The sequence below is a fragment of the Nelumbo nucifera genome, chromosome 6, assembly GCF_055504915.1.
Source record: "Nelumbo nucifera cultivar China Antique chromosome 6, China Antique-T2T, whole genome shotgun sequence".
Taxonomy (NCBI): domain Eukaryota; kingdom Viridiplantae; phylum Streptophyta; class Magnoliopsida; order Proteales; family Nelumbonaceae; genus Nelumbo; species Nelumbo nucifera.
Window position 1 is genome coordinate 10,675,444 of NC_142654.1, and position 24,801 is coordinate 10,700,244.

General features: G+C 37.0%; 1 protein-coding gene across 8 annotated transcripts; it reads left to right on the forward strand.

Moving 5' to 3' along the window:
• Positions 1 to 1,860: 1,860 nt before the first annotated feature.
• On the forward strand, positions 1,861 to 24,568 carry LOC104587654 (S-adenosyl-L-methionine-dependent methyltransferases superfamily protein). Of its 8 annotated transcripts, none has more exons than XR_016077461.1 (5): positions 1,861 to 2,406; positions 2,509 to 4,998; positions 12,061 to 12,154; positions 20,495 to 20,547; positions 23,596 to 24,568. XR_016077461.1 is itself a non-coding variant. In XM_010245354.3 (2 exons), the coding sequence occupies exon 2, from the start codon at positions 3,079 to 3,081 to the stop codon at positions 4,513 to 4,515; it is 1,437 nt and encodes a 478-aa protein (XP_010243656.2). In that variant the 5' UTR covers positions 1,861 to 2,406; positions 2,509 to 3,078; the 3' UTR covers positions 4,516 to 9,011. The 8 variants fall into 8 exon arrangements, 1 of the variants encoding a protein (XP_010243656.2); XR_016077463.1 differs by having other exon boundaries at positions 23,658 to 24,568; XR_016077460.1 differs by having other exon boundaries at positions 20,495 to 24,568.
• The last annotated feature ends 233 nt before the right edge of the window (positions 24,569 to 24,801 follow it).

Below are 24,801 nucleotides of genomic sequence, written 5' to 3' on the forward strand. Positions count from 1 at the left end.
ACAAATATAATTTTTAAAATTAAAATTACATTTTTAAGTTTAAATCTTTTGAACCGACTAACCAAGCCAAAAAATCGACCCAATCCGATACAACTTGAGCGGGTCGATTTTTACAAAAGGTCAATCGGTTTTAGTTGACCAACTCCCCAACTTGAAAACATAATGACAATGAAAAAAATACAATAAGCACTACAAATATATCAACTTAGTCAATAAGTAGTATAATCTCGAATAATAGTTTAATCTCTAATAAATATTAATCAATAAGTTATAACAAAAATACAATAAGTACAATATATTAACTTTAAAAATTTCAATAATAGTAGTTTAATCTCCAATAATTATTGAAAGTTTTATGTTAAATAAAGAAACAAAATAAATTTATATATAATCATTGAAAATACATTTATCACAAAAAACAATAAATAATTACTGAAATACCATAAATATTAATTTTAGTATATATAATTATATAATAAATACAGATTAAGAGTTTAAAATTATTATTAATAAATATTAATTTATTTGAAAGTTATTTTCTTGTATTATTGTTTGATATAAGTGAAATTAGTTATTTACAATACTATATAAAAATATTAAATTATTATTAATTTTAATATTATGTTATAATTATTTTTCTACATTTCAGGATTTTTTTTTTTAAAATTTATTACATAATTTCTTTATTTTAACTATTTGAAATCTAGTTATGTTACATATCTTGCTATTTAAAATATTTAGTTATTTAAATACTTAAATAATATGTAAAATATTTAAAATTTAAAATATTAATTATTTATTTAATTTAATTATCCATAAAATCATAATTTATACTATTATTACATAATTTCGTTATTAATTTTGTAATATATTAAATTATTATTAATTTCAATATTATGTTATAATTATTATTTTTTACTTTGAAGATTTTTTCTAATGTATTACATAAATTTGTTATTTAACTATTTAATCTAGTTATGATAAGTATTCAGTTATTTAATTATTTAAATAATATATACAAAATTAAATTTTTTATTATTTGAATTTTATTTGTTTAATGCTATTATATATTATTAAATATTTGAAAAACATTTAAATTGATAATCTGGAAAAACATAATTTAATTTTTTAGTACATAATTTCGTGATATATTTTGTAAAAATATAAAATTATTTTTGTGTTTTTAATAAATATTTTAAAGTTATTATATAATTTTGTTAGAATACTTAAATAATAATTAATTTTTTATCCAAAATTTTTTTAGATAGATATAGATAAAAAGTAGGGGAGGGGATAAATAGGATTTAGAGATAATTTAGGAGAGAAACTCTCTACTAAATTAGAAATAATTTTGGAGATAAATAGGAATTAGAGATAATTTTGAAAAAAGTGGGGGAGATAGTTTAGGAGAAATTTTAGGAGAAGAGATTATTTAAGTTATTAGGAAAGTGCATCTCATTAGTTACCCATGTATTTTAATATATATAGGTGGTAGTGGGATGTGGTTTAGCAACAACTTATCTGAAAATGCTAGGTATCTAGCTTTCCATAAAAATGAGAAGGCCACATGATGGTGGAGGACTATAGCCTTGCAGTGGGTTGTAGGCTTTATTAAGAATTTCTCATAAATTGCCACTTGTCGATGTTTTCAAAAAATGACAAGGCAATTTATCTAAATGATGATATTGTATTATAGAATTTAATATCAACTTCTCATAAAATGCCACATAAAACCTTCTTTTATTATCAAATTCTTTAACTTGATAATAATACATGATTTAATAATACAAAAATAATCATGTACTAATTTGTAACCTTAAGTTATAAAAAAAGAATTATATGTTTAAATCGAATTCACAGCTCTGACCGAACCAAGCTCGACTTCAAGATTCTAGCTTGAAACGAACTCGAGATATATATTTGGGCTAAATGACTGAAAGGTTTCGCGTGGCACCGGTAAAGCGACGGTCCAAATCGCATACATTTGGACGATCGAGAGCGATGGTATGGCAATTCTGAACCCATCATCATCTTCGTCGTTGTCTCGTTGATAAGATCCGCTCTCATCGTTTACGGCATTGACAGAAACATGTGTAGTTCAGAAATGCAGACACCCCTTCGGCCCTTCTCCTCGTCACCCTATTTCAACAAAGTTTTACAGAAGCTCTCTTCACTAGCAATTCCACGTACTGGAGAGTGGAGATCGAGAAAGTACACTCTGTGAGCAGAGAAAAACAGAGTGCAAGAAAGAAACTTGACGTCCTAACCATGGCAACCATACATGTATGTAGCGAAAGCCGCTCTCCTCAAAGCTTCAAGGCCGGAGAACCCTTCTGTTTCTTTTCGATCTCTTCCAACCCGTAAATTCTCGAGGGCGCTTCTGCTACCAATCACCCAAAGCCAAAGGTAATTAAGCGTACTTCGTTAGTTCTCATTACTCTTGCTTTAATTCGCTTCTGTGTGAAATAGTGGTTGTTTGATGGATTGAGTTCCGGGGTCGTAATGCAGCGGATGAAATGAGAGAATCAGGTTTTAAATACATGGCCAACAAAGGCAACAGATCCACGAGGGAAGCAGGGAACAACAATCTCGGCATGGACAAAGCAAAGGAGTAGTACACAAATGAGATGAAAGACACAGCGAGTGGTAATTGCTGGGAGCAAGGAAGGAACGGAGAGGACGACGGGAACTGCGCAGGACATGACGAACAACCGGGTAGCGGGAACTACAGAGGAGGTTACGATTTACGAACAAGGCGGCGATAATATGGGGTCGATGGCCGATAAGGCGAGGCAAACCATGTTCCATGTAGCCTGTAGGGTGCATAGGAAGCGGCCAAGGAGACGAGACGACCTAGAAGATCAGTCGGGGCTTGTGGATCCTTCAGAATTGGAATGAACGGACGGTCCAGATTGATTCAAAAGGACGTGTTAATGGTTGTCTGTATTTTAGCACGTTGGTTGATGGGGTTGCGTGAAAGTACAGGTGTCTGTCTCTCTCTGAGTCTGAGTGCGAGGACACACACTGATAGGAAAAGCTGATAACGGCGAGAGGAGTGAAGCCCGGCATCTAGTCCTTATGGCCGTTGACAGAGGTACCTTTGAAACCCTAGCTCCTTCCCGTTTCATTTGCTTCTCTATCCCAAACCCCCTTTCGACCAGAACTGTACATAGTCTCTATGGCGACTTTCTACGAATTGCCGTCCTCGATTCCCCTGTACAAATCCCCGGTTCACCTCAAATTGCCGCGATGCTAGTTCCGAAGGATCGCGAGGAAGATTGGATCTTCTCTACCGAGACAGGTCACCTCCAACTCCTCCTTAGCTGCCCTGGAATTTCTCGTTTAATACTCGCCGGAAATCCTCCTTGCGGCGGCGATTATTTTCCTCCGGGTTACAACCGTCCGGCATGTGACCTTACAAAATATCGGGCGAAATTCGAGGAGAGTTTAACTCCGCTTCTCCTCGCCTTATCGCCCAAGGCATGCTTTATAAATTGTCTCCCTCAAATACCATTTGTAGCGTATGAAGATAACGTTATTCGTAGCTTACTGGTCGAGAGATGCGTTGGCTGTTGTGCCGGCGAAATGTTAGTTGAAGACGTTGAAATTGAACACCGCGATGTGTCGGATAGGTCACCGACGCGAGAGTTTCGGAGGAGATTGCGTTTTAAACGAATACCGAATTTGATACAAACCGAAGTACGGATCACTCCCGATCCGGAAGCTGATTCTACTAATATCGGCTTGGATGAAGTAAAGTTTCGTCCAGAAACCGGTATTTTGGTTCATCCTTACCTGGCCCCAATGGTGGCAAGTCTATCTTTGATTGCTCCATATCTTGAGGAGCGTGTTCAGTCGGGCTCCAAGCCTCGGGTTCTCTGTGTTGGTGTAGGGGGTGGGGCCTTACTTACATTCTTGAATACCCATTTCGGGTTTGAAGTAATGGGGGTGGAGGCGGATGAAACGGTTCTGAGAATTGCAAGGCAACACTTTGGGTTAGTGGATGGTGAATTCCTCCGGGTTCATGTGGGAGATGGAATTGAAGTCATGGAGAAATTTGCCTGCCAAGTTGTCCATCAGAATTCAGGTTCTGCTGCTATGGTTGATATACAAAGTGATCAATGCTTGGATATTTTTGATGGGCGTTATACTTTAATGGATGTAATTATGGTTGATCTGGATTCAAGTGACATAAAAAATGGCATTACTGCCCCACCATTGCAATTTGTAGGAAAGAAGGTTCTTTTGGCTGTTAAATCAATTCTTCACAAGCTTGGTATTCTTGTGATAAATGTGATTCCTCCGTCTAGACCGTTCTATGACTGGTTGGTCCATGAATTTCGGGAGATTTTCGCAGAATTGTATGAAATAGATGTTGGTAATGGTGAAAATTATGTTCTAATTGCTGCTGCCTCGCCTATTGGTATTGTTATGAAAGGCCAGGGAGATCTCATTCTTAAGAAGTTGAAGCTGGTCCTTGCAGGAGCATACATGGATTCTATAAAGAAAATATGAAGGTCAATTATCTGTGGAACTGTGAGTTCCTATCTTGCCTATTGGGATTGTTTTGAAAGGCTAGGGGGTTTGTTAAGAAGTTGAAGACAGTCATTGAAGGAAATTGCATGGTTTTTATAAGGAAAATATGAAGGACAATTATCAATAGAACCTTGGTGCATGGTTTTCATTGCAGAAAATGCTGCACTCAGAGTCAGGAAGCAGGAGATAGTGAACCAACAGAAGGTGTTTACTTGAGATTCAAAAAATCTTAGTGCACTTGTTTCGCATGAGACACAATCTGAAGTGGAAGAAGAGATCGTTCTCTCTGGCTCAATGTTTTGGTTTCTTTTTCAAGGTTTGGTTAATTGTCTTTATTCAAAACCCAGCAGAAGGTGGTGCCCAGGATGTGGAGGGAGATGAACATCTCCAGTCAGTAGTTCAATGCATGCTATGGGTATCGTTTCATTGCAAAATATCTCTTCATATGCATGAATCTGCCAGGTAATGCTTAGTATTTTGTAATTCATTTCATTTATTATTTCTTAGATTGTCCTTGCATGGGGATATTCCAAGATAAACATACTTCAAGATTTAGACATCTAGACCCTATGTACGTTTGTACCATAAGGCAATCTTAACCTATATGAACAATTTCAGTTTCTAAAGTTGCGGCTGAACATTTTATTCCATAAGCTCTTATTGTTTCTTCCCTTTTGTCTTAAAGAGGACCTGCTGAATGAATCATGTGATTGCATTTAAGAGTGACTTATTTCAAGCTTTTTCAGATATTCCAGCCCTCTCTGATGGATTGATGGTTCAGCAGTATGTATTATACAGTACTGTGAACAATCTAAGGTTTCATATTTGTGTATAAACTCTTGTACAGCTGTTTCACCTTAATGATTTGTGGCCTTTTAATTTGTTGTCATCAATTATTATTTTAAGTATTATAGCTTTTTATTGATAAAAAAAGTGCCATAGCTTTTTTACTTGCTATTTGTTTTCACAAGAAAGTGTGTGGCTGTGGATTTCTCTGAGGCCCTTAAGATAAGTGTCTGGTACAACAAAACTAATATGTCCTTTTGGATCTGTATTTCTGTTTTTTTTTTTTTTTTAAGCCTCTAAACAAGTTTTTAGTTGCCTTTGTCAACATATCGACGTAGTTTCCATCAGCAGTAGAAGGTGGCCTTGAAGCCTTTACTAACTTCACTCATTTTAATGTCATGGTAGCATTATGAATATCAGTGGATCTTAATTGGCTGAAGTGGTGCTTATCCATACCATGGTCAAGGAATCTGTGCTAGAATGCCACAAGTGGCACTTTACTCCATTAGCAAGATGGTGAGAGAGGGTTTTTAGTGCAGGCTTGATGGATCTTTTCCTTTTTATGTTATGCTTTATTAGTCAGCAACAAAAGAGCATACAGGCTGAGGATCTTACATAATAAGTACAAAATGGTATATAAAACTAAACCCTAGACGATATGCCTCCAACACAATGAACTTCTCCCCACTTGTTTACTAGGCTGTCAGCCAATGGGTTTGTTGATTGTGAAATCCATCTGAACAAGCTATTAATCCATGGTGCAGCAATCAAAGGTTGATTTTGATCTTTACATATTTAATCCTTTTTTCTTTCTTTGCCCTTTCTTTTGATGTTTTAGTACTCTTGGCTAGATGCTAGTAACCATGTTACCAAGAACCTGGGTCACTCACATAGAAGCCTGGTAGTGTTACAGTACTCTCTCTGTCCCACAAATATTATTTTCTTTGGAAAAGCTCCAGATTTTAAGAAGACATCTTTGAAGCATTGTCTCCTCATTTATCAAATTTGTTTTCCAATGTTACCATTCATTGTTTAGTGTTTAAATAGAATATATATATATATATATATATATATATATATATATAGAATTCTATTTTCTTATTTTGTTTGTATTTTATGGATCTACTGCTAATATTTACATTATTTAATTTAGGCAGTTTTATCATGGCAAAAAGGCAGATTGCGGTTTGGGTCCTTTATCTCTAGGGATAACCTGAATTTGAAATCTAGAATACTCTTTTGGTGCATAGAAGTGGGTATGAATAGGTTCTTCACAATGATTAATGCATGTTTTCTGTATTACTTACCGCCTGAAGCAGGACTTCTTTCAGCTTTCACCCTCCATCCTAGTCTAACCTATGCCCCTGCTCAAAATTGGATGACCTAATTAATAAAATGCTGAGTTATTGATCAAAAAAAAAAATGGATGACCAAATCTAATAATGACACAACTGCTTTGACATCTGCACTTGAGATTGCCTTAGTTCAATTATAGTTTCTGTTGACTTTGTGTATTTAAGTGCCCTTTGTTCAACTAAGCTTTTGTCTCTGTTGGGCACTTTTTTCTTGGAAGTGCTCTAAACCTTACGTTAATTTGCGTAGTTTAATTTTAGTACCTTATCCAAGTCTCTAAAGTGCCTAGATGCCATTGCTTGGTATAACAGTAAAATCTTTGGCTGACAATCATGAGAATGTGGATTCAAGTATGAGAGCTGTCGCTTTGTGCCAAAAAAAAAAAGTTTAGGATTGTATCTAGTCAACCCTACTCAGGACCCCAGATGGCTGGACCAACACCGAGTAATGGCCTTTTCTATGCAGCTAAAGTGCCTGGAGAGGGTGCTATTGTAGTTTGCATGGTCTTTATTCAAGAAAAATAAAATAATGACTTGAATAGAAGAGAATTGAACATCTCCTTTTAATAGAATTAGACTTAGTAGTATCATTAAATATATGGAAAAGTTTTAGCACCAGCTGCCAACCTGACACAACCATTCTCCTTCATTTGGGCTTGGGATGTGGTGTAAGACAGCTCACACTAGTGGATTTTGGTAAAAGTTTATGGACAACTGCATTAGAAACAAGAGGTTTTAAAATATGTAGGAATAAAACAGAATATATACACTGTAAATTTAACAATAATAGAATTGCAAAACAGGGTACAATTAGGATTGGAGACCAAGAAATAACTCAATTAGAGCAGGATGGGCAAAATGTTAATGCCACTTAGGCTTATGTGACAGGTGAATACCACTTAGGCTGAAAGGAAAATTCTATAAAACAGCTATAAGTCCAGTTGTGTTTTATGGAGCAGTGTTGGGAAGTTAAGAAACAACATGTCTAAAATATAAGTGTAGCAGAAATGTGAATGCTTAGATGAATGAGTGATAAAACTAGCAAAGACAAGGTTAGAAATCAAGCCATATGAAGGAACCTAGGAGTAGCTCCAACAGGTAATAAAATGAGAGAAAGTAGATTGAGACGATTAGGTCATGTGCCCAGAAGACCATCTATAGCACCTGTTAGGAAAAATGATCAGTTACAAATTGAAGGTTAGAAAAGCTAGGGCCAGAATGAAGGGACTTGGGTGGAAATAAGAAATGTTTTGAGCAAAGTTGTAAGAGTATAAGATGGGGGAGATAAATTCTTGTCTCCTCCCTATATTTGTATACTTCTAACCCATAATTCTTCTTTTTAATAGAATTTGGTTGTTATTGATAAAAAAAAATAAATGATTTAAGCACTCATAATTTAACAATGGATATGGCACTGAAATAAATGGTGAAACAGGATTCACCCCATATAGTTGAACAAGGCTTAGATGATCATCATTGTTATTCATATAGGATAAAATGTATGTTTCTGAACATAAAAGCAAACCACAGGAATCATTCAAAGTTAATGGAACTTATCTACTTGCTACAAAATTTTCAAAACATCCTCTTGAATTATGGATATTATACTTGCTGCAATTCATGGAGTAATGCTGTTTATGTTTAGTGGAATTACTTGCTTGTTACATTCATCCGTGTGCTCTATAAATGAAAAATACACCCTCCTATTAAGAAATTTCAAATATCTAATTGTTCATTTTGCAGCAAGTACAGAGTCGGCTGGCAGAGCCATGGAGCTGTTTTTAAGTAAAATTAATTGTGTTCCAATCTTTTAACTCTGTCTAGCATGAAAATCTCGATTTGGGTGTGGTCCAAAACTCTGTTTGCACATAAAAAGGGCAGCCCAGTGCACAAGGCACCGGCCAATTCTGGGTTTGTGGAGGGAACAGATGTACACAGCCTTATCCCTGCACATACAGATAGGCTGTTTCCAAGATTTGAACCCTGGCCACATAGGTCGCAGTTGAAGCAACCCAACGTTGCGCCAAGGCCCACCCTCCAATAGTCCAATGTGCACACATCATATTGTAAATTCTTCCCGTGGAGAGTACCAGTGACCTTCCAATGATGCGTGGCTTATTTGTCAAGTTAGAATCTATTGGCTAGGAAAATTTCACATGTTTAGATATTTAGCTCCATATGGAAGCTTCTTCTAACATAGGCAAAATGGGTATGTGGTAGAATATCTATGCCAACATGCATTTTATTTTGCATGTCACCTTTTGTTTCTAAAGGCTCAATTTGAAAAGAGTGTACAATGCAATTTTAGAAGGAATGCTCTAAATTACAGTCATAAAATATTATGGATTGTTGTGTCTGAATTTTAGAAGGAATGCTCTAAATTACAGTCATAAAATGTCATGGAGTGTTTGTGTCTGAATTTTAGAAGGAATGCTAGCATAGCAACTCCGACAGTGTGAAATCCTTTAAATTCACAAAAGGGCAATACTTGAAAGAGAGATTTGTGCAAATATATGGGGTTAGTGGATGCTTAGTTCTGTAAGTTTGGAATTATGACAGTTCCTCTCTAGTGGTACTTTTATCATCCTTGTTAAGAAAACAGTCTTAAAGTTTTTATGTTGAGTAACAAAAGATAATTCAACACTCGTATCCATGCGGGAATTTAAAATAATTTTATCGTGATGAAGCAAGAGCATTCACCCTGTGGTGGTCTGATTAAGGCTTCTTAATGTAAATAGTTGCATTAATACTTATAAATTATAATATCCTCTTGTTGAGTTTCTCGTCTACCTCTCTCTCTCTCTCTCTCTCTCTCTCTCTCAATTCTATTTCTTTCTTCTCTCCCCCTCTCTCCTCACGTTTCTCTTTTCTCTTTCCTCATGTTTCTTCCCTCCCTCCACTCTTTTTTAGTCTCTCCTCCTTTCTGTCACTTTTTCTTTTTGATTAAGTTCAATTTCTAGTGGTGTGTGGCACCATATGAGAAACCCCAAGTTTTTTTCCTTATTAAAAATTCATCTAAAAGATGATCTATTGCAAGTAAGTTCAAGGATCACAAAGATCCCTTTGGTTAAGAATTTGAAATATGAAGTGCCAAATGCCTAGATTGTTTCAAAGAATTTGAAAAATTAAGAACTCATTCTCTTCAAAAATAATGAATTCTTAGAATTTTCTAGAATTGATGCCAAACAGGGCCTAAATCTCAAATTTTGAAAGAAAACTAAAAAAAATAAAGCGTATGGTGCAAATGCTCACTTTGGAAAGAGTACAAATACAAATATGCGGAGTGTAAAAACTTGTATTTTTTATTATTTTGTATGTATTTGCACTATACATATTTGTATTTGTACTCTTTTCAAACTAAGCCTAATGAATTTCGGGTCATATATATACATTAATAGTTGTACAATATATTTTGTATATATTTTAGAATTTTAGATTGTCAAGGGTGACCTATTAGTCAAGTGTGCTATTGGTTCTTGAATCTCTTCTATTTTTTAAGAGTGCTTTTGTTAGTTTTTCTATTTTTTTTTATTGTTAGGTGCAAATTGAATTGATTCAATACATTGGAAGTTGGAACACTAAAAGGTAAAAAAGTTTTAGCAATTTTCAAAATTTTTGGGTTTTTTAATGCTTTTATTTATTTATGATTGTCTTTTTTTCATTATTTTTCATTTGTTCCATCACCTTTTTTTTTTTGTATTCGGTGCCATGCATCATCAATAACTTTCCCCTTTCCCCAAGGCTCAGTTTGATTTAAGGGAAAGGGATGGAAAAAAGAGAATATTCTTAAATGGTGCGACCTCAGTGAGAAAGGAAAAACGTGAGACGCGCCTGAGAAAAGTTATCGGGCTTTGTCAGGGAACTCGCGAGTTTCCTTCTTCCTTCATCCAAGCATTCCAACGGTCGTATCTCCGGTGACTTCTTTGGTGATTTCAAGCAAAGGAAGACCAGATCTACACTCCTCTTGCTTTGGCGAGCCATTTCCTCTATTTTCTTGTATATTTTGGTGGATAAGAATGTTTTAACCATTGTTGCGCCAGTCTCTGCAATGACTGACCCCATTTCATCTTCTTCACTATTTTCAGCAAGGAGAAGCTCCATTCTCCTTGTGTAGGCGAGATTTGTTAGGAGATTGGTAGGATAGTCTGTTTTAGCGAGCAAAGGAGAAGCTCCATTTCATCTTCTTCACTACTTGCGCCAATCTCTATTCTAGCCTTCCAATTTTATGAGATTTGTTAGGACATGCACAAGGGTAAAATGAGAGTTGTTAGGTACAGGGGTTTTCTCTGAGATTCACGTTACAGTGCTGTGGCGAAGTGGTTTTTTTTTTTTGTTATTTTGAAGTGATGCTATTTGTTAGGTACAGAAGTTTTCTCTGAGATTCACGTTATAGTGCTGTGACAAAGGGTTTTTTTTTGTTTCTTTGTTATTTTGAAGTGATGCTATTTGTTAGGTACAGGGGTTTTCTCAGAGATTTGTTTTTTTTTTTTTGTTATTCGATCATCAAATCACTGCTGGTTTGATTGATTTACAGTGGTCTGCATTTTTTTTTTCATCGTGACTTCCAACAAGGCTGCCTATTCTTTTGGTTCGACTTCATAACCCTTCTCTACCATGATCAAAGAAGACGATGGAGCTATTACCAAAAAAAAGAAGAAGAAGAAGATGGAGCCGATTGGTTCTTCTGAAGTGTTGACTTAATTCCTTGTTTTATTGTAGATTTATCTGGGGTTAGAAGAAGGAACCGAATGAGTAGATTTATCTGGGGTTAGAAGAGGGAACCGAATGAGTAGATTTATCTGGGGTTAGAAGTGATGCTATTTGAAGCTTTGGTCCACGTGATCAAAGAAGATGATTGGGTAGATTTATCTGGTAGCCGATTGGGTAGATTTATCTGTGTACATGTTTTTAATTTTTGGTCAAAATATAACCCCTGTTTTTAATTTTTGTCACACCTAGAATCTGAGTATCTAACTAAGATTGCAGTTCTCTCTCTATAGTTCACTATGCAAGCCCAATAGGGTTAGAAGACTTCCTTACAGCTGAAATTTCTGCTATTCTGGTCTAAAGCTAGCTAAACATCTTAATTTAAGGCAGCTGGAGGTCGAAGGTGACTCTATGTTGGTGACTCTAAAGCTAGCTAAACATAAAACATCTAACTAAGATTTATCTACAATGATGACTGGTTGAGGATAGGACCGACTCATTGGGTGCTAGTAGTTGTATCTCTTAAAAATGCCATCTTTTCTGAATTAAGAACTATAGTAGTACATAATCATTTCTCCTCAATGGGACCGACTCATTGACTGGTTAAGAACTATAGTAGTACATTTCTCCTAAATGGGAGTAGCATGAGGTTCCTGATCAGAATCCATAATCATTTCAGGCAAATCAACATCAAGTTCCATGGCTGAACCATCTGATCGACTCTCTAAAGATTTCTCAAATGCTGGCTCTTCAGCTGCAGTCTCCTCTCCATGGTAAGTGGTCCTAACTAAACCCATTTCCTCTCCCTCCATGGGTAACTCGGGTTGAGAATATTGTAGATCCCACTTCCACATCTGTGCATCTGGATTGACACTTGCAGACTTCAGTGGTGTTGTTTCTAGCCAAAGCATTATACAAAGTGACACTGAGGCAATGGCGAGAACAACAACATATGAGAATGCAATATTACTTCCCATTTCCATCTCAAACTGCCCACCCAGTCACTGTTTCCAAATACCACTTCCACAACGAAGACAATTTCTAAACCAAACATACCAAAAAATGTCATCAAAGCTAAAAACTCTACAAATTGAGAGATTCTGAGAGCACCCATTATTGAACTTGATGAGGCCACCCAAAAAAGGGGAATCACAGAACATGGAAGTAGCATGGCTAGCATTACTTGAGCAAAAATAAGCAATTGATACATTCCCTCAGCACCAGAATTCCATGCACACTAAAGGGCTGGAACAATGGCAAAAGTCCTAATTGTTGCACGGTGAAGCCAAACCGGTAGGTCCACTGTGAATAAATAATGCAAGACTACTTGCCCACCAAGATTCCAATATGACTAGAAAAGAAAAGGATCAGAAACAAGGCAAAAGGTGCCATAGGGCTCCTAAATACCTGCAAAATAATTAAAAGAAAAATATCAATCAATAGGCACTTATAGACTAAATAGCTTGTTGCATGGGGTCATAACTTGCCATATGAAATTCAAATGACGTGGGCCCATCATTGGTCTTTGTTATCTCAGTGTCTTTAGCAGTTCGAACCAAAGGAAGAAGAAGAAGAAGAAGAGGAAAAGGAATAGGCGAATCTGATAGCTTAAACCCTATCAGTCGACCCTAATATGAATTAGCCTCTAATTAGTTGTACAAAGACTAAACTGCCTTCCACTTAAGTATGGGACAGAAAGTCTCTATTAAAACTGTCACATAAGCATATAACTTAACAGAAATAAAATGACTAATCTACCCTTATTCGGCTAGCTCTAACATTCCCCCTCAAGCTGGAGAATATATGTCATATAATCCCAGCTTGTTACATATATAGTTCACTCTCTCTGAGCTTAAGCATTTTGTAAACAAATCTGCCCATTGATCACTTAAGCCCACATGTTCTGTGCTTATCTCTCCAGCAAGGACCTTCTCCTTCAGAAAGTGGCAATCAATCTCTATGTGCTTTGTTCTCTCATGAAAAAAAAGGTTAGATGAGGTGTGGAGTGCAGCTTGATTGTCACATTACAATTTCATAGGTCTATCCATGGAGAACCCGATTTCTTGTAGGAGATTCCTCAGCCATACTAATTCACATGTAGTGTGTGCCATGGCTTTGTATTCGGATTCAACACTGCTTCTTACTACAATCGTCTGCTTCTTACTTTTCCATGTCACAAGATTCACTTCAAGAAATGTGCAGTAACCTGTAGTAGATCTTCTATTAGACACAGAGCCTGCCCAATCTGCATCTGTCCAATTACCTCAAGTTGTCCTCTTGGTTTGTACAATAACCCACGGCCTGGAGCTCCCTTCAGGTGCCTTATAATTCTAAGAACTACATCCCAGTGAGGTATCTGAGGGTTCTGCATAAATTGGCTCACCACACTAACTGCAAAGGAGATGTCTGGTCTCGTAATAGTCAAATAATTCAACTTTCCCACTAACCATCTATACCTTCCAGGATCATCAAATATTTCTCTTGTATCACTGCTTAACTTAGCATTTGGCTCCATGGGAGTTTCAACCGGTTTTGCACCTAACAGTCCTGTTTCATCCAGCAGATCAAGAACATATTTTCTTTGGCACAGGTTTACACATTGTTTTGATCTAGCAACTTCTATACCCAAGAAATACTTCAATGTCCCAAGGTCTTTTGTTTGAAAATGGTTTTGCAGAAAGACGTTTAGTTTATCGATCCCCAATTTGTCACTACCAGTTATGACAATATCATTCACATGGACCACTAATAAAATCTTTCCGGCTTCTGAATCATAGCTGAACACCGAATGGTCTACCTAGCAATGTTTCATTCCAAAATTCTTCACCACTTCACTAAACTTCCTAAACCAAGCACGAGGCGATTGTTTCAATCCATAAATTTCCTTTTTCAATCTGCACACCTTACCATCCTCCCCCTGAGCAACAAACCCAGGTGGTTGCTCCATATATACCTCCTCCATAAGGTCACCATGAAGGAAGACATTTTTAATGTCAAGTTGAAGCAAGGACTAATCATACATAACTGCTAGGGAAATTAAGACACGGACAGAGCTAATCTTAGCCACTGGAGAGAAAGTCTCCATATAGTCCACCCCATACAACTGTGAGTAACCTTTAGCAACAAGTCTGGCCTTTAGATGCTTCACACTACCATCCGACAAGTATTTAATAGTATACATCCATTTACAACCCACAACATGTTTATCGGGAGAAAGAGTAGAGAGCTTCCACGTTTGAGTATGCTGAAGGGCAAAGAGTTCCTCCTCCATTTCCTGCCGCCACACAGGTGAGCTAAGAACCTCTTGGACATTCGTAGGTATTAAAATAGATGACAACAGTGAAACAAACTGGCGATGTAAAGCGGAAAGGCGAGAGACTGAAACAAAATTGGAAATGGGATGGAGGGTACAACTACGTTTACCTTTTCGTAAAGCAATGGGAAGATCAAGTTCTGAAGGTTATGGGGCAGGAGCAATAACATGATTCGCAGACAAGGTAGAAGTTGGAGGAGGAGCCGGTGTTTGTCGATGAATATACACATGCCAGATCGATGGCCGTTTAGTAGGGATCTGCACTAGAGGAGGTGAAGGGTCAACTCCAACTAGAACAACAGAACGGGATCACAGATTGGAAGAGGAGGAAGCAAAGGTCCCGAGAAGAAGGGGACAAACTAAAAAAAGGTGACATCATGACAGACATAACATTTCCGAGTAATGAGATTGTAACACTTATACCCTTTTTGAGTCCGAGAGTAGCCAAGAAAGACACACTTAATAGAGCATGCATCCAGCTTGTCTATTCCAGGACTCAGATTGTGAATAAAGTACACACAGGCAAAGATGTGGGGTGTTAATGGAAAGGGAGACAAGGTGGGGAAAAAAATAGAAAAGGGAGACCGACCATGAAGAATGAAGGAGGGCACCCAATTAATAAGGAAACACGCAGTAAGTACAACATCACTCCAAAATCATTTAGGAACACTCATATGATGAAGAATAGACCGAGCATTTTCAAGGAGATGACGGTTCTTTCATTCAGTCACCCCATTTTGTTGAGGAGTGGATGCACATGAAGTTTGATGAATGATGTCATGCTGTTCTCAATACTGTTGAAAAGAAGTAAGAAAGTATTCACGGCCGTTATCTGAACGAAGAACTTTGATTGGAACACTAAATTGTGTACGTATTTCAGCATGAAATTTTTGAAAAATGGAAAATAATTCACTTATTTCTTTCATTAAATAAATCCATGTCATCCTTAAACAAGCATCAATAAAAGTGACAAAATACTTGTAACCATTATAAGACTATTTTAATCGGACCCCAAACATCTAAATGAACCAAAGCAAAATGACTCAACATACGACTATCAACTCTAAGATTGAAGGGAACCCGACAATGTTTCCCATACTGATACGACTCACACTGTAAAGACAACAAATGACTCAAAGACGGAACCAGTAACTTGAGTGCCTTGAGAGATGGATGTCCCGGTCAACAATGCCACTGTAAAGGAGTGAGTGAAGTCTGAAATACAACTGACGATCCACCACCGTCAAGGTAATACAATCCACCAGTCTCATGCCCCTCACCAATCTTCTTCCCTGTCTTGAGATCCTGAAAAACACAAAAGGAAGGGAAAAATGTAATAGAACAATTAAGAGTCTTGGTTAATTTACTAACAGACATAAGATTGAATGAAAATTTAGGGACATATCGAACAGATGATAAAGAAAGAGAAGTCGTGTCAACAATACCAACACCACAGATGGGAGAAGATGAATCGTTGGCAATGGTAACAGTTTAAGATGTTGAAGTTTTAGAGAGGGAAGAGAACACACCTGATCAAAGGCTCCTGAGTCAATAATCCAGGGAGAGGGTTTGGATGCCAGACAAGCTATACCTGAGTGGGCAAGGGTGATTGTAGTATGCTGTGAAGTAGCCTGGAGGAACCTTTCATACTCATCGCGCGATACACTCACCATCTCCTTCCCAGAAACAGATGTAGATGTGGAAGGTGTTAGATCTGCCTGTTGGTTATCATTGACATCAACCCCACTAGTTACTGCATGATTAGTAATGTAGAAGGAGGGCCATGGAGATCATAACAGAAATTCTCCGAATGTCCGTCCCTGCCACAATGGGTACACTTCCTTGTAGAGTTGCTTTTTCCTTTACCACGACCTCCACCTGAGTCATGACCACCACCACGGCCAAATACGGAACCACCACAACTTCATCGGGAGGCATGTCCTCCCCCTCTAGTACCACGTCCACCTCCTCTAGCTATCACAAATGTTGATCTGTCAGACTGTGTGGGATTCTCTATAGATCTCAAAGAAGTCCTACGAAACTGTGCAAAAACTTCCTCAAGTGTAAGAAGAGTAGAGCCTCCCAATATTTGGACCATAATTGGTTCATATTTTGATTTCAACCCCACTAATAACCTAGTGACATCTAGTTGTTCCCTTTGTTGTTGCTGAACCTTAACATCAGGAGTGAGGGGATGATAGACATTAAGTTCATTTATGAGGTTCTTCATACTGGCATAGTACTCTTCTAGGGTTTTATCCCCTTGCTGCAGATCGAAATACTCCTGATAGAGCTGATATACCCTTGTAGTGTTATCCTACCCAGAATAAAGCTTCTTGGCATGTTCTCATATGTCCTTAGTTGTATCTAAGAACATAAATTGACACTTATTTTGGGTTCCATACTATTCCATAACCATGTCATGCTTTGGGCATCTTTCTGTTCCCAGTCATCAAACCCTAGAGAGTCAGTTGATGGTTTATCTTCCTTCACGTGTTTCACTTTTCTCTTTGTCTTGATGAAAACTTCCACTGACTTAGCCCATGGCACATAATTCTCACCATTAAGTTTAATGGAGGTCATTTGCATACCCAAATAATTGGAGGGAATCATCACACTCGGTTTTTGATCACTAGAACCACCTCTCGTTGCTGCCATTATGTCTCCCCCAATGCTATCTCTAATGCTGAACTCTCAGTCACCAACCAAATATTACAACAACCAAGGCAACACTACAACAGTCTCTAAACTCAGGTGATCGGTTCACAACAAGTCACAATCAGTCACCACTGTGCACGAACTACCATTCAGATTAAGAACAAAAGGTAAACCAACATTCAGACAACACCAACAAGGCAGAAAATTGATGTAGGCAGTTCGGCCATTCCCTCCAGCAAAAAAAAAAAAAAAAACAACTTTTGTTCTTGCTCACACCACTACTGATTACACAGAGCCATAAATCACCACTATAGTAATTCAGCAATTTACTAACCACATACAAGCCCTCTTGAGGCTGCTCAATAAAGGGTGAGCATCAAAAGCATCACCACACAACCATCTCTGTCCCACATGGTACATGTCTGTCTGACCCTTTTTTTTTAAAGGTCACTACCAGTCCAATGACATCAACTACAACCACTACAGTAACCCTTACACCATTCGGTCACTGTAAACACAACCTATTCTTGGGCCTTTTGCCAAGAACCAAGGCTACAAATAACCTAGTTCTTTAAGTTCTGATCAATCCGAGCAGATTTTTGAGGGTTTTCCATCCTAGAAACACCAACAACACAAAAAAAGGATAACCAACCTTGATGGAGAGCTTCAGTCGACCATCCACTTATTTATGGAGTTATTCTCTTGAAAAGCAATCAAGTTCTGAGTAGAGAAAGAGAGGCCGAAGTGTTCTTAGACCTAGGTCGAGTCTGTGTTCTCCATTTGCAATCCAAAGAGAAGAAAAAGAAGTCATGAACAGAAAGGAGCAGCAGTCACGAGCAGAGATTTAAAGAGCAACGAAGAAGAAGAAAAAGAAGAAGAACAAGAAGAAGAAAGAAAAGGAACAGTCGAATCTGATAGCTTAAACCCTATCAGTCGACCCTAATATGAATTAGCCTCTAATTAGTTGTACAAAGACTAAACTGCCCCCCCACCCACTTAAGTGTGGGACAAGAAATCTTTATTAAAACTGTTACATAAGCACATAACTTAACAGAAGTAAAATGACTAATCCACCCTTATTCGGCTAGCTCTAACAGTCTTAATCAAATGTGATGGTTATAATCAACATCGTTAAAATATGATTCTAAAAATATATATAAGTTGGATTACATCAACTAGTTTGGCTGTTTGGTCCTTAATTCATTTCATTAGTTCATATTATGAGAGGGAAAGAAACATGGGAAAATGAATTTTCTCAAAAAACAAATATGAGAAAATGAATTTTTCCACTATTTTTCCTTGTACAACCAAACGGTGGAAAGTAAAATTTCACACTTTCTCATCCCATCCCATCCCATCCTTGTGCTAGTTGTAGGATTCCACAAAGGTCTCAAATAGGACCTATGCATAAACACATACCATGCCCTGCCCAATGTGCAGAGGTGCTCGAATGGATCAGAATGTTATTCTTATCAAACAAGCAAAGAGTTAATGGGCTAAGGAGAATAGATGTAGAACCAATGGTTTTGTAAAATCTCATCCGGGAAAATAGGTCGCTGGCTGTGCGTGGCTCACTTTTTTTTTTGTTGTTTTGCTCACCTGCTTGTTTAAGGGAATCGACACAAGAAACAAAATAATTGGAGTGAGATAGGATCTATAATTCTTAGGATTTGTCGATCGGTAGGGTTTCAATCTTCTAACTTGTAACTGTTAATATCAGTTCGATTTTTTTACTCAATGAAAAGGTACCAAACAGACCCTTAGTAGAGAGGACCTCTGCACTTAAAGGCTGATGATGACATGTTGCACTTTAAGGCTGTGTTTGGTTGTAATGTAATTTTATTTGTACTAGTACAAATAAAAAAAATGCAAATGTTGGTTTAATTTTGTTTTGGATTTTACTTTATTTTACCTTGGGTTTTATTTTACTTCATTTTTATTGCAGCCAAAGAAAGTAAGGTAAAATTTGAAACAAAAATAAATCAAAACTTGCACCCAAATCATTTGCACTATTATAGTTTTGCATCAGTGCAAATTCATTTGCACTGCAACCAAACACAGCCAAAGAACAAATCTAGTGAAGACGAACGGTAAATGACTAGTATAGCATGAGAAATATGAGGAAAAGTAATCATCACTAGGAGTGTCAATGGACTGGTTTTGGGTTGGACTCATCCGAATCAAAATCAATTTGGATGGATTGGATGGACCAATAAAACATGTTCAACTGGACCAGTCCAGACTTAATGGTCCAAAGTATTTATTGGATTGGATTGGACCTGATCCATCCTTGATAGATTTACATTGGATTGAATCAGATTGAACCAATAACTGGTCCATTGGTATAAAATAAGAATATAGGTGTCAATGAACCAGGTTTGAGTTAGAACCAATCTAAATTAAAACCAATTTGCACAGATTAGATGGTTCAGGCATTAAATTGGACCAGTCCAAAATGACCCAAAGTATTCATCAGATTGGAGTAGACCTGGTCCATTTGTAATGGACTCATATTGGACTGGATCGGATTGGACCAATTCCAATCCAATTGACACATCTAATCATCAAGAATGCAACAGTACGTAGTGAACGATATATGGTGGGAAGTGGAAGCAAATAAAGGCACATTACCTGTTGGTTTGTGGCTTAAAATAACCCAGAAGCTCTATTTGTTTGCAATGCAAATTTGAACTGGATGCAAAATTTGCATATCAACTTATATTTTCAGGGCCAGTAAATACGCTAAATCAGAGAAATTTCAAATTTTCAATGTTTTGAAACGCTAAAAAAGGACCCCTGAAAACCAAAATAAAAGAAAAGAAAAAAGAGTTTTGGTCAAAGGAGTAGCAATACATTGAATCTTACTCTCAAATTTGCTCCTCAAACGAAGGATATATAGGTAAAGAAATCTATAGGGCCTTTTGCTAAACAATCTGACTGGCGCTGGCAGACCCACCATTCCTATACTTGTGAGAGCCTGTTTGGCTTAACGAACAAGGGATGTTTGGAAGTGGTAAATTTGTTTGGGAGAATGACGGTTCAGCACACCTTAAAAATTCTTAACCCCACTATACAGTTGAGGTAGGTGCCAGCTTGGAATTGATGTCAATATACAGGCTAATATTGGTGTTTTTGGATGTAGGTGTTTATTATTTTGAATTGTGTAAGACTGCATTTTTGGAATTTGTTTAAGAGGTACGTACCACACTTTTTCTCTAATTAATTATCTTTTATTCAAAGACCAAATTTGAACTCCAAATTAAAACTTGCCTAAGGCTTTAAAAAAATAGATTTAGTATTAAAATATTAAGAGATGAAAGAACCTAATAATAAAAATGGAATAAAGGGTAGGGTGGCAATTTTTCACCCAAACCGCTGAACCCACCCAACCCATCCGGTATCTAACTCACCTAAACAACAACTAAATATATTCACACTACTACTCCAAATCCTATATATGATTGAGCTACCTGTGAATCTTAAAATAGATTGCTTAATTTCTTGTTAAAGAGAATAATTCCATTTTCAATACAAAGAAAAGAAAGCATGCGCATATAACTGTATCGTCACTATAGATATTTAGCGACGGACCGCCGCTATACATTTAAAAATCGTACACACAGTATCTAGCAAACTTTAGCTTTATTCCATGTTTAGTCATGTAGGGAAAGAATTATTGAGGTTTATAATCATTTTGACTGATAAGTAAATTGAAGATAATGATGAGTCCATTTCGGGATCTCATCTTCGTTGGCAGATAATTAACCATGGTTTTTAAAACCAGACCAGACTGGACGGTTGGACTGGAAAAACCGGATTTTTGTAAAAAAATTATTGATTTGGTCAACAAACCAATGACTCGAGCATTTGAACCATTCAACGATTTTGACCATTTTTTTTTATTTTTTTTGTTAGAACGAGCCGATCGTTCGACTCGAGAATTGGACCCCTGACCGGTTCGATCTCCGGGTCGGTTTTAAAAACCTTGTAATAACTCAAAAGGGGAGGGGGTGACCTACGTGTGTAGAAAGAGCTAGCTATATAGTAGGCCCTTTAGAATTATCAATTTCTTGTGCATTGTTCTCAATGCATGGCTGGGATGTGCTGTGGGGCACGCTCTACGGGGAGCCAATGCAAGTTTGCATTCCATCCTTCTGAAGTAGCTAGACACTTTTAAAAAAATTTAGATTAATTATCTCTCCTTATTAACTCAAAACTATCTTTCTTTCATCTTTCCAATTACTCTAATTGTATTTTCTCATTAATCATGACATTAATTCTCTCTTTTCCAATAACTCATGCCATTAATTCCCTTTCCTCTTAATTAATCTGTTAAATTACCAAAAATCCCTTAACTCTATGTCTCTATGTCTATATTCATTTCAATTTAGTTATAATTTTTATGCATTTAATTATCATTATTAATAAAAAATAAATTCTATCTAGTTACAATTTATCACATAATTAGATTGGTAATATTAAATTAAATTTAGGTTAGTTATTTCAGTACCCATTTTACAAAAGGGTAAAACAGGTATTTGAAAAAGTTTTATGCATAGGTTAAACATTTTTCGTCTAGGTCAATGATGAAAGGAAGGTTTTTGTCAAATTTTATAACAATTTAGAGGAGTTTTTTTGTTAAAATAAAACTATAGAAGAGGACTTTATGATTGTCAGAAACTTTAAGAGAGGTTTTTGTATTTTACCCTTTAAAAACTAATATCCATTGAAATCCTATTTACAAGTTAATTTGGCAACTCAGCGGGTTTGACACGGGGACTATACTCCCCATCCCTAATGTAGACAGGTTCCACATTGTGGACGTAAATCCTCAAATTCTTTTATTTTTTAATTAAAAGCTTGCTTTGGGCTTGGAGGGCATAGAAGCCCATATATGATTGGGATAATGATCTAATTAAAAGAAAGTTAAAAAATCATTAATCTAAATTTTGCTTTAGCAATTAGTTAACTGATATCATTAATCAGAAAGATAACACAAAAATTTGAAATTTGTTCAATAGGTACCGCTATTTTTGTAATTATAAAGAACTATTTTCAAAATTTAAATATAAATAATAATTTAAAATATTTAATATATATTACATTTGGGGTCGTGTCAAGGTGGGAATTTCACTTCCCATCCCCACTCCTAGTCGACTAGGTATATATTCAATTATTTCCCTATCCCCATCATCACTACATCAGTCTCCATACCTCACTATATCAGGTTAGGGAGATTGAACACCGAGCGGGGATAGAGAAAATTGTCATCCCTAAAATTAATACAAGATTATCTAACAATAATAAAATTAAAATAAAGGAATTATAAATAATAGAGTTTTTTTATTTAAAATTTATTTTCATTAATTAAAATCCCAGTTAAAAATTGGTAAAACTAAATATTAATAAAATTATGGTTGGGGTGGACTTAGATTGAATCGACCTATATATGTGGGAATGTTGTAGTGTTCCTTGTGCTTCAATTTCACTTAATTAAGTCAAGATCAAATCAGCCCCCCACGGCGTCCCACAGCACATCCCCACGGTGTGTTGGGAACATCTCCCAATGATATACCAGAAATGATGATATCATCAGGAGATGTTCCCAATACAAGGCGAGAATGTGTTGTAGGACGTTGTGAGGGGATGATTTGAAATCAATTAAGTCGGGTATTGGTGGATGCCCTGGCCCACCGCACCTATACCGGCATTGACATAGTAGTTTCCTTTTTTTTTTGAGAAATACAGACAGGCCCAATGCAGATTTCTGATTTTCACTGCAGAGCTATAAATATTCAAAATGTTAAAAACTCCATTCTACACACCAATGTCCCCCCTGAATTGGCATCAATTCCAAACTGACACTCACCCCAACTGTATTTTGGGCCTAAAAATTCTGACCCTATGCTGGACCGTCATTCTCCCTTTCTTTGGTATGTTTTATAAAAGGGTAAGACACGACATTTTAGTTTTATATGAATATAAAAAATTTGGGGTTATAACCGATAGAGGTAACTTTTCACTCTTAATGTCATTCAAAGGTATGATCCTTCGAAAATATCAGCTTTTAAGGCATCTTTTTGAAAAAAATATCAGATAGGGGCACTGATATATGACGTGTATTCACTGTATGACATATACATTGAATTTATATCATACAAGACAAAATTACCCTCTCCGTTAAAAACCTCCTGACTGTTCTTAGAATTTAGGAAATATACTTTGCTCTGTTCATTGATGAAGGTGGTAATTGCCGGTTACTTTTTGATGGCTTCCCGACATGGGTCTCTGCTGCAAATCGGAAGCTTCTTCAATCACCCAGTGCAGCTTTACGAGCTGGTGTTGTGGTGGCCGCAGATGGGTCTGGTAATAACAAGACCATCTCTCAGGCGGTGGCTGCTGCTCCAAGGAGATTTTAGACAAGTACCCAGAAGTCCAGAACTTACAACAGAGGGCTCGCCAACGATCAAGCAAAGGCTCAAAATAGCAAACCCAACAGTACTGGAGATGGCGCTGGAAGCAAGCCTTGCCTGCATCAAGTAATGGGGGAGACCAGTAGGATACATCAGTGCATCACCCACATCGTCTATGTCTCCTCCAGCGAAATCAGATTACCAGGAGGAGACCTCTACCTGGCGAGCGAGCTCGCCCTGCGCAGTGACGTCGGTCGTGTAATGCTATACGTTCTTGGCTGTTACGGCAGCGTCACCGGCCTTCGCGTGGCCAAGGCTGATGTCACGAGCAACAAAAACTGGGCAGGTTTTTACGTCATGAGCAAGGCTAACGCCCAAAAATTCACCGTCGGGAGCTTCTTGGGATGCAGCTGCCGGAGTTTATTAGCAACAAAAAGATGAACAGGGTTTCATACGAAGAATGAAGGCTATAATAGGGTTTATTTTCAATTTTAGAGAGAGGATTAAGATTTTTTATAGTTTTTCATTTCTTTAGGAAGAAGAACAATGGGGTTTCAAAAGCTTCAATCGATCGATTAACAGGAAGAGAAAGGCTGAGAGATTTCTTTGGGTTTTCGATACATTTTGCTAAAGAAGAGGAAGAGGGGCAGTTTTGTCATAAAAAATGCATCGAAGGCATTTCCCATACGGCGGATGCACCTCATGCTTTACTGCCCTTTTGTGATATTACCTTGTATGATATTTTACAAAAGAGCTACCTTTTGTTGCTAATAGAGGTCAAAAGTTACCTCTTTGTGCTAGAATCCCTATATAAAAATCTGTCGTGCTTGGTGGTCGGTCAGTTCCTTAGGCCAGATCTCCTACACTTACTTCTTATACTTACGCGTATACTAATCACCACTGCCCGGAGCCCGTCCAAGCACCATTGACGACTGGAGACTTTTAAGCTTTTATAGCTCTGCAAGGCTGAGTAGATAAGAGGGAAAGAGAGAGATGGTGAGAGTCTAAAGAGACAGCTTATGCGGGGGAAACAAAT

Coding starts and splice junctions, on each gene's coding strand:
- LOC104587654 (XM_010245354.3), top strand. CDS start 3,079: ATGGCCGTTGACAGAGGTACCTTTGAAACCCTAGCTCCTTCCCGTTTC.